The sequence below is a fragment of the Trifolium pratense genome, linkage group LG7 (assembly GCF_020283565.1).
Source record: "Trifolium pratense cultivar HEN17-A07 linkage group LG7, ARS_RC_1.1, whole genome shotgun sequence".
Taxonomy (NCBI): Eukaryota; Viridiplantae; Streptophyta; class Magnoliopsida; order Fabales; family Fabaceae; genus Trifolium; species Trifolium pratense.
This window is the reverse complement of record NC_060065.1, coordinates 3953308-3964956: the sequence shown is the minus strand read 5'-3', so window position 1 is coordinate 3964956 and position 11649 is coordinate 3953308. Positions and strand designations below refer to the sequence as shown.

Here is an 11649-nt window from a genome sequence, read left to right as displayed (position 1 = left end):
TAAATCTTTGATAAAAAAATAGTACTATTTGGTTATTACAATTTTTTAATGATAAGAAAAATGATTTCTTTTAAAAAATGTTCACTTTTTTTTTGAAGCATTAAAAAATGTTCACTTATTTATTAAATTAATGATCTAATTCAAAATTATCAAATGTAGGAATTTCCATTCTACTCGCATTTAGATTGAATACATGCTTTCAATTTAAATAGGAAAAAAATTAATTATAGTGTATTAAATAAATCATACGCCGCATAAAGTATGTTATCATATACAGGACAAATTGTAAAAAAAAAAAAAAAAAAACTGACTGGACAAATTATAATCGATAAAAAAATTCAAAATAATTAACATAAATGCTAAATAAAATGGAAAAAAAAAGTTAAAATGTACTAAATAAAAATAGCCAATATCAATCGTTAGTTGGTTCAGTGATGATTGACTGATTGACACTAAATTTGGTAGGTAGGATCACGATCCGATCCCCACAACTTTGATCGGGAGGAGGCAGAAACCATTTGATGTCATAACTCATAACTGATACCCGAACCAGATTAAACTTATGGTGATAGTAAAAAAAATAGCCAATAAAAATATGCTATAACATACGGTACGAGACAAATTTTTGAGATGGACTTTTCTGTAGTTTTGGGCCGGGTGGCGTTTTTGGACCCAAAGCTTCTAACCCGGCCCATTGCCCGCTTTATAAATAACACTTCACCGTTCGTAATCAAACCAAAATTATAACAGTTGGCGCTCAATTCTTTCTCTCCTCCGTCTTCTCGCTACTCTCTCCGTTTTCTCGCTACTTCTCCGTTTTCTCGCTACTCTTTTTCCCTCTCCCTCACTCAGGTATAGTTGAAACTTGTTCATTTACTTTCACATTTAATCGGTTGAATTTGAGTTCTTGAATTTATGTTATGAGTTATTGATTTTTAGGTCAATTTGTGTATCTGTGAACTTCGCTCATTTTTTTAGTTTCGGTTTTTGATATCTCTGAAGTAACAAAATTGTTTTGAAATGTTTAGATTCAGACATACATGTTTAGGAATTGTTGTTACTGATTTAGGTTAAGTTTTCCTAAATTGTGAATTGAATCATTGATTCTAGTAACGGTGTATATTAATAAGTGAATCGCTCTTTGTTAATTGCAGTTTTTGTGAACTTCGCTCATTTTTGTAGTTTCGGATTTTGATATCTCTGAAGTAACAAAATTGTTTTGAAATGTTTAGATCAGACATGCATGTTTAGGAATTGTTGTTACTAATTTAGGTTAAGTTTTTCTAAATCGTGAATTGAATCATTGATTTTAGTAACTGTGTATATTAATAAGTGAATCGCTCATTGTTAATTGCAGTTTTTGTGAATTATTTATTTTAGGTTTAGTTTAATTATACACAGCATTTATTTATTTTTTTTCCTGTTCAAGCGAATCTAATTGATGTTGATCGATGATTATATAGGACTACATGACGCTTCCTTATGGAGCAGCATTGGCCATGGCCAGAAATGCTAATGTTCCAAACCAAGGTCAGGCTCATAATATTCAGGACCTAGCTCCAGTAGTTGTTCAAAACCAGCCTCAACCTGTTGTTAATGTTCCAAACCATCCTCAACCTGTGGTTAATGTTCCAAACCAACTTGCTGTTAATGTTCCAAACCATCCTCAACCTGTGGTTAATGTTCCAAACCAACTTGCTGTTAATGTTCCAAACCAACTTGTTGTTAATGTTCCAAACCAGCCTCGAATTCGTCCACAAAATTGGACAACTAGGGAAGAAAACCTCCTTTTAACTGCTGCCAATCACTACCAATACATTCAATCGGTTCAGCTGAGGTTTGAAACCATAAAACTGGATGAACAGTTTTCTAATACTTTTACTCATCGGTCCTGGAAAGCGCTTGCTACTAAGTATAGTAAATTGGTAAAGGAAGGCAGGGTTTATGTTCCTCAGCTGGACAATGCTCAACAGCATAATGTTGGTCCACATGCTCAGCAAAATGCAGGTGGATCCACCTGTTGAACCAGATGCAGCTCAACTAATGGCCAACAGAATGGCGGATATAGCTGTCCCCAGAATCGTTGCGGCTGCTGTCCCGTTAATTGTGAAGCAGGTACTTGAGGGACTTAAGGAAGATGTGTAGAACTGTTCTGGGAATTCATGGAAAATGATATGAAGAATTGGCACAGGTTGTTAATATTTTTTAGGGATATAATTGGGAACTGGTTTCTTCATATTTTAGCGATATATTTGATGTTAAGAATGAGTTGCACTTCAAGAGCTTGAAGCTCTGCTATATACATTTAGGGATATAATTGGTAACTGGTTTGTTCATATTTTTAGCCATATATTTGATGGTCAGAATGAGTTGTTCTTCAAGAGCTTGAAGCTCTGCTATATACATTTAGGGATATAATTGGTAACTGGTCTGTTCATATTTTAGCCATATAATTGATGTTCAGAATGAGTTGTTCTTCAAGAGCTTGAAGCTCTGCTATTTACATTTCCCTTGAGTTGTTGCTTTTGATTTAGTTGAGATTCATTAAGGGAGATGTGCAGAACTGTGTTGGAAACTAGTTGTTAATATTTTTTTTAGGGATATTTTGGTAACTGGTTTGTTCATATTTTAGAGATATATTTGATATGCAGTATATTTTGTTTAGTATGATTTTTTTTAGTATGATTTGATATTACTAATTTTGTTCAGTATGAGTTGTTTTTTACGAGCTTGAAGCTCTGCTATATACATTTCCCCTGATACTCTATAACTACATTACTTTGTGGACCTACTTTGTGCAATAGAAATGTGATTCATTTGATGTTGCATTTCATGTCCCCTGATACTCTAACTTACCAGTTTTATCTAATATTGCTTTATCTAATATGCACAAGTGAGACAAGTGCACAAGTTTGTTTCATTATTGGATCAATATGTCATGTCACATCTCCTTTGAACCAAGATGACGAGATTTAATTGATCCAAAAATGGTCAAAATAAACTTGTGTATGATAAAAGATTTATTTCACATGTGCACCATGGATTTATCTATATCTACGTATCTAAATTTCCAAGATCATTTTTTCATTGTTTCAAAAAAAATAAAAGATAATTTTTTCATTCTTGCAGTTAGCAAACCGGTACCATCCAAAAAAAAAATTTGACACACGGTACCGTCCAATTTGAAACTCGTTAAAACTAGGTTTAAAAATGTTTCAAAAATTCATTCAAAATCTTAGTCACTCAATCTTAATTGACCAGTGCTAAGCTAAAGACCGCATGAATGCATAAGATATCTTAGAATCTAAGTCACTCATTTATCTCTAGAGTATAACGTAAATATGCTAAGTCACTCATTTATCTCTAGAGTATAAGTTAAATATGATGTCGAAACATTGACCGGTGGGGACTTGGGATTTTCATTGGATGATTTCTAGTGAAATTCTCATGAGACGAGGGAATTATGAACAATTTATGAAAGGAGAAGAGTAAATGTATACTGATAATTAATAATTAATACAAAGTGAACATTATTAGAGCATACAAAGTTTCCTAGAATTTTAATACTAAAAAGTATACGAAAAAAGTCAAGTAACATTAAACATTAGTTTAACAATAAATATTTATACAACATAAATTATGATATATTACAAAATATTTTTTTATAAACTACATTGAAAGATGTATTCGTATCTTCAACTTTAAAATTTTAAAAATAATTAAGTGTGAATATATGCATTGACAGGAACATTGTGGTTTTGATAATTGACAAAAGAAGTGTAAGAATGACAAGGATGCAAAAAGCGGAAAAGATGATCAAGCTTTCAAGACTTGGGTTATAGACCTTTTAAGTTATAATCCATATATTTTTAGGATCTTTATGTGAGTAGTAGAAAAAGCTCTCTTGAAAATATATCACACACTCACAATAATTTTTATTTAAATATAATTTTGCATAAAAATATTTTGGCATAATTAAGTTTGGAAATTGCATAATTGGTTTTGAACTTAAACATATTTTTTTGCATCACTTAAATCAAATTCAATAGTAAAAAATGCATAATCAGTTTTGCTGCCATTTTTAGCATTGTCCAAATATTCTTTTAAATAATTGAATTGAATGTAGCATGACCAAAATGGATTATATATCCTGCTTAACCGCATTTGCTTCTTAATAGGCACATTCAATAATGGATATATATGGAAATGGACCAACGGCTATTTGGCAATTGGCATAAACGATTTTCTTGTGATTCATTCCTATAAGAATATTATTATCTTGCGTAATTAAGTTTTTGAGTCAAATCAACATCCAATATCATGAAGCATGATTTAATACTCATTGAAGAGCAACGGCTAGCTTTTGTATTAATTTACAACGGCCATTTTTCTTAAAGATGCACCACGCCACACTATAAATAAGTGTCTTGTGATATATATCTTTTAACAATCATCTTTTACATCTAAATTCTATAAAAATAATACTCATTATTCTCACTATTTTTACACTTGCTAATATATATTTTTGAGAGCTCTTTTTTATAGTACAAGCATGATATGACTCAACCAACTCAAGCAAGAACAAGTAAAAATTAAATTATTAATACTAATTGTAATTTTTTATTACATCAAAATATAGATCAAAGAGAAATCTATAACCATTTAGTTCAAAGTTTGATCTATGGTCGGTGCTTATAAAAAATAATTTGTTGAAAAGTGTCAACCTATTGACCAAAATCTCAATTATCTCCATAACTAATTTATACAATTGTGCATGGAATATTTTAGTTTATAAAAAAAAAAATATAGCTAAAATAAAAAAGTTTTTAGAGGATAACTTGTTGGGCTTTAATTAAATTAGCAGCCCATTTAACATGGACTTAGAAAATCACGTCCATAACGTGCTAACTAGTAATCAGCACTTTGTAAAAAAAGAAACTAGTAATGAGCACCTCTCCTCTTTTCTTCAAATTGATAGAGTGAATCGATGTAATATAAATTTAAAATTATTATAAATAAAAAGAATTAATTTGCGAACAAACTCACAACATTCATGTTAATAACATAAAACAACAAATGTTGTTTATGTTGTTTCTAGTTAATCCCCAAATGTTGATTTTGGTTTAATTTGGTGAGATAAAACCGAAGAAAAAGGATTCTTTGTTGTGACATTTCTATGTAGTAGAATTATAGTCACTAGAAAAATAGAGTAAGAACTAAAAAAATAGAGAGATGAATTTTAATAGCCAAATTAAAATTGAAGAGTGTCTAGAAGAATGTTTTGAAAGTGGTTATTAGAGAGAAAATGATCATATGATGAGCAAAAAACTGCAACATATGATGAGAGAAAGAAAAAAAACTACAACAATATGATAGAAAAAAAATTGTAGTACAAAAAGTTGTTCATGGAGAAATTATCGAAAAGACAAAGATATCTTTATATGATTATTACGTATTACTAGTTTAAAGACTCGTATATTTTGATCTTAGTCAAACTTCTTTAATGTGAGATTTCTTCCACTTAATTAGTTTAACATTTAAACACATGGTCACAACTCAAAACTAAGAAATAATAGAGATTTATCTAGCCTAGTTAAAAAGAATGCTCTAGTCCACTACTAATATGACTTCTTTTTTCTTGCAACAACTACTAGTAATCCTTTCATGTTAGGTTTTTGTAAAACCCCTTTAATTGATAATCTTCTCTTTTTTGAATTGATGATTGATAATCTTTGGCGGTGAAAAAGCAGAATCCACTAGTTGAAGCAAATTGCTATTGTTATTACTTCAAGTTAAATTAGTTCATAAAAGCAAGTCATTTGGTAGTGAAAGCAAGTCAAGTTTTGTGGTGTGAATCATTAAGAAAGTAAATTTCTAGCACTGTTGATCCTTACATTTGGCATCCTAACAATGGTGGGGCGGTTTACCTATTCAATATTGTTTTTTGGGGTACATATTTACCTATTCAATATAACCCTCCCTCGATGGCCTTATTTTGGTGAATTTTTTTGGGTACATATTTACCTATTCAAAATATAACCCTCCCTCGATGGCCTTATTTTGGTGAATAATTCTTGTATGGTTAAAAGAGTTTGTTATTTAAATATATGATTTGTTTTTACGTAATTTTATATATAGAGTCATATAGTTATGAATAATACACGAGAAAGAGAAACAAGAACATGAACAAAATATAATCGATATTATTCATGTTCTTGTTTCTCTTACGAGTAATCCATCGAATATTGAATATACGACTCTATAAGAGTAATCCATCGAATATTGTAAAAAAGAATTGAACCCAATAGTAACAATATGGAGAACTTACTGTAAATATGCCTATCCTATGGCTTGTTGGCACCTCCATTCATCTTCCAATATTGATAGGAGTTAGTAAAAGAACTTCACACACACGTCTAATAATAATCCATCACTTTGATTATATCCGAACTCGATCGGAACTTTACGAAATGAAGCAATATTTTGTATATCTTAATGAAAAATGCTAACAACTTATATTTTTTTTGGTCATTCTAACAACTTATATTTTAACATATACATATGTATACTAAAAGTTATTCATGATTTTTTTTTCTTTCGAAACTCATAAATCTATTTAAAGTTTGCTAGTGATAGATATGGATGATTTATCTTTCCAACCCAGAGTTTTCTTTTCACGCAGAAAATTTTAGAAAACGTTTTTTGAATTTGTTGTTAGTGTAAATATTTACACTACAAAAACTAACAAAAAACATTTTTCAAAGTTTTCTGCATGTTTTGCGCGAAAAGAGAAATTTGGGGGTGAGAAGAGAAACCATCGTAAATATGAATATTAGCTTACAAACCCATCAACTGTGTAAATATGAGTTGTTTAACGCTTTTATTAGACAATTTGTTTTTTTAAAAATTTAACTAGTTTAAAGACCCGTGCGAATTTTATTCGATATCTAAGTTTGTCATGATATTAAGATAGAAAATTTATTTAAAATTAAATATGTAAAAAATTGTTATATATTATTGTTAAAATATAAGGGGAATTATTGTGTTTTTTCTTGTAAATTTATTTATTCGATTGTTAATGTTTCAGTGATAAATAATGGTCCCGTGTATATTTTTAATAAAAAATTATAAATTTTATTAGAAATATTTAAAGTAAGTTTGATACTAATTAACTTTATTATATTATTATTATTAGTGGTTAGTTGTAAATTATTTTTTTTGTGAAGAGGTTAAGTAGTAAACTTGGTAGTAATGTTGTTTATATTTCTTTCCTTTTTTTTATGAAAAATTTTGTTTATGTTTCTTTCTTTTTTATAGAGAATTTTCTTTAATTATTTCTATATTCTTATTTTTATGCGATTTTTTCTTATTTTTTCTATATTCTTTCTATAACTTTTTTTATTGACTAAACTTTCTATAATGTTTTAATTGTTTTTCTTTCTTACTATTTTTATGCGTATAGATTGTTCTGTTTTATTTCTATCTATAATTTATTTTATTCTTATTTTTAAACATATCATCTTTTTTTTAAGACTTAAGCATATCATATTGTTTTTTCGTATTTATCTTATATATATATATATATATATATATATAGGGGTTTTCTAACTTAGACCCTAGTTAGGTCTAAGTTAGCAAGGTGCACCTTTTCAATTGGACCAAAATACCCATTCTTTTTAATAAATTAACCAAAATACCCATTAATAGACGCGGATCCAGTGTCGCGCGCGTACCGAAGGACTATGGTTACAGACCGTTGATTTCCATCAGACAGCCAAGATCTGATCTCATCAAGACTGTCTGATCAATCCGACAGCCCAGATCATCCTGATCCATCAGATTCCAGCGCGTGCGCCACACTGGATTACACCCGGGAGAGAGAAAAATTTACTTTTTAAAAGTAGGACACGTGTCACACAATGGTTGGCTGGACGTGATTTTTGTTCATTTAATACTTTGAACTCAATTATTTCGTTGTAAATTTATTTATTTATTTTTTTTTTTTATACCAAAATTCATAATTTTTTTTTTCTACAAATAGAGACTTGGTTCGTTTGATTTGGACACCGAAAAAAAAATGCAATTTTTCACTACCTTAATCTCATTTTTTGTCTACTAAATACGTTACTTGTGTGTTGTAATTTAACACGCACCACTCAACCAACTCACTGAAACCATTATACCAGGAAAATAGTAGATAATATTCTGGAACTTTTGGTATATTTTATGAAATTTTTGGAGACCTGAAACTATTTTTAGTTAATTAAATGAGATAAAACGGTAATTAAAAACTAATGTTTGCTTCTGAAACCATTTTACTGGTAGAATGGTTGCACATAGTTGTATTCTGAAACCATTTTACTGGTAGAATGGTTTCAATGACTAATTTATTAATTGTGTTTGCTTCTGAAACCATTTATCTGGTACAATGGTTTCAGAGAGTTGTAATCTGAAACCATTTTGCTGGTAGAATGGTTTCAGTAAGTTGATTATTAGTTATTTGCTTCTGAAACCATTTAGCTTGTAGAATGGTTGCACATAGTTGTACTCTGAAACTATTTTACTGGTAGAATGGTTTCAGTGAGTAATTTATTAATTGTGTTTGCTTCTGAAACCATTTAGCTGGTAGAATGGTTTCAGAGATTTGTACTTTGAAACCATTTTCCTGGTAGAATGGTTTCAGTGAGTTGATGTAAGGTAGTGAAAAATGAGATTAAGGTAGTGAAAAATTGGGTTTTTTTTTCTGTGTCCAAATCAAACGAACCAAGTCTCTATTTGTAGAGAAATTTTTTTTATGAATTTTGGTATAAAAAAAAAAATAAAAAATTAATTTACAAAGAAATAATTGAGTTCAAAGTATTAAATGGAAAAAAATCACGCCCAGCCAATCAGACAGCGACACGTGTCCTGCTTTTAAAAAGTAGATTCTTCTCTCTCCAGGGTGTAATCCAGTGTGGTGCACGCGCTGGAATCTGATGGATTCGGATGATCTGGGCTGTCTGATTGATCAGACAGTCTTGATGAGATCAGATCTTGGCTGTCTAATGGAAATCAACGGCCTGTAACCATGGTCCTGCGGTACGCGCGAGACACTGGATCCGCGTCCATTGATGGTAATTTGGTTAATTAATTAAAAAGAATGGGTATTTTGGTCCAACTAAAAAGGTGCACTTTGCTAATTTAGACCCAACTGGGTCTAAATTAGCAGCCCCATATATATATATATATATATATATATATATATATATATATATATATATAGATATATATATATATATATATAGAGAGATAGATAGATATTTGTAGGGCCCCATATTTGTATTTATCTTATATTTTTCTATATACATTTATTTTATTTTATTTTTAGTGAAATTACATCAAAGGATATAAAACTTGCAATGTGGTTAAAAGTAATAAGAATAAATTAGGAATTTTTGTGGTAATCGATTTTAATATATTAGTAGTAGATTATGAGACAATATTTCAGCATTGTTTGATCACATTTTTCTGAAAATTTCTCTTTACCTCTATATTTCTCTAAAGCCTTTCAATTTTTTTCCTTTATAATTATTTGGAAGCTATTTTTTGAAATAAAAATTTTACAAAAATTTCAGATTCAAAAGGGTAAAAATACACAAAAGTGAATTTTTTACTTCTTTAAAAAAATTTATGGATAATTTATATGATATAAATTTTCAATTCAAAAATGAATTTTATAAAATTCGTATTATTGGTTATAATGTTATTCATAACTTATACCTCATACACTTTCAAAAAAAAAAACTTATGCGCTTTTTTTTTTATGAAAAAAAAAAACTTATACTTATACAGCACTTAAACCACTCTTTCATATTAGACACGATCGTTTTTAATTGAAGTTCCAAAAATTTATGTCATCGTACTAAGTGTTTTAAATTTACCGTCACCATGTCATGCATGGGAAATAATAAGACGATAAATACACCAAAATACAAAATTCCTTTTTAAAAAATAAGAAATAAGGTCTACAACCAAATACAAGGAATGGAATACAACAAAAAGGGTAAAAATGTCACTTACACAATAAAGAACTGGAAGAAGTATTATATATTATCGTGTTATACGAATGTGCTTTAAATCATGGAGAAATTATATTTCCATGACTGTCTAATCAATCCCTTGGAGCTTAATTTATGTAATGATTAAAGTTGGGAACATTTTTTTTTTTTTTTGACAAAAAAGTTGGGAACATTTAAAACCATGAGAAGTATTGCCAAAAATTATACTATATATGAGAATAAAGTGGCGAATATGACCCTATGCATGCAGATAGTGTGTCTATTATATTATGTAAGTTGCTCCATATAGAGATAAGTGGAGACAATGATTTTTCTTGTTAAGTCACAACCACATTACCATCATATGATTCATCTTTAGGGGAGGAGTATCGGACATTGAAAATGTGGTGGCATCTCTAATTGCAGTGTTATTTAATTTAGATCGATAAATAAACTTCGTTCCATTGCAAATTCTTCACTCAATCATTTGGGACAAATTAATTCAAAGATAAATATAGGTTATTTGGTTAGTTATTTGGTCTCTTTAATTTTATCATATTTAATTTATAAACACTAGCATCACATGTAGGCGCGGGAATAATTTATGTCCAAAAAAAAAATGTTTTATTATGATGAGTTTGTTAATAAAATATTTTTGATGCTAAAAAAGGTGTGTCTTATGTTATGGTTAGTTTGTTAATAAAAAAATTTTGTTGCTATTAAAAAAAATCAAGAATATTGTTGGTATTATGAAAAGTCTACATCAAAACTTATGTACTCTCTTTATATATAGTATAATAGATATATATACTATAGTATCAACCTGAGTAAGATAAATTTGTTCGCTTAACTATCTTTTGAGTTTTTAGCGAATGATTGAACTACATAATTAGTAAAAAAAAAATTGTTGTTTTTTTATATTCTACCAAATTTAAATGGTTGAAACTAATGCATTTTTTAATTAGTAAAAAAAATATAGGGCTCATTTGGATTAATCAGCTTATTTTTGAGTTTATGCAAACAACTTATGCAATGTAAATTAGGTTTTATGCTATTTTATAAATTCACACTAGTGAAAATTGTATTTTTTATAAACTATTTTATCATGAACTACCTTGACAAACTTATAATAATACATAAAAATTACATAAGTTATTTGTATAAACTCAAAAATAAGCTAATTCAAACTTATCTTACAGTAACCTAATTGTATGTCTTCAAAAGCATATAATTGCTTGATATCTTCCCACATAATGAGTTGAATACCAATCCTTAAAGGAACACTGTTGGAATTTTTACATATATAAGTAAGGAGAATGTTAACGTGTGCCCTAACGGTGCATGTTAAGAAAACAAATCCTGTCAAAAAAATATTAAGAAAACAAATATAAAAATTATTTATTGCATAATTAATATATTTAGTCTATAATTATAGAATGAATTTAGAAACATGATTTTTGTTTATATAGTTTTACAGAGGGAGTACAAGCTATAGCATATTTACAAATATCAAAGAATGCGAAATCATAAATTAATGGCATGTCTTTTAGGATTACGGAGACAACTGTGAGGATAAAGACCTATCATTTGACTTGTCAGAATGGTCTAATTC

At 29.0% G+C, this 11649-nt stretch overlaps 1 protein-coding gene across 1 annotated transcript; it reads left to right on the top strand.

Annotated features, from left to right (window-relative positions):
• The first annotated feature begins 825 nt into the window (after positions 1-825).
• Positions 826-2024, top strand: LOC123893951. The gene is made up of 2 exons (XM_045943792.1): positions 826-852; positions 1464-2024. Exon 2 carries the CDS (start codon positions 1470-1472, stop codon positions 2022-2024), a length of 555 nt encoding a protein of 184 aa, XP_045799748.1. The 5' UTR covers positions 826-852; positions 1464-1469.
• The last annotated feature ends 9625 nt before the right edge of the window (positions 2025-11649 follow it).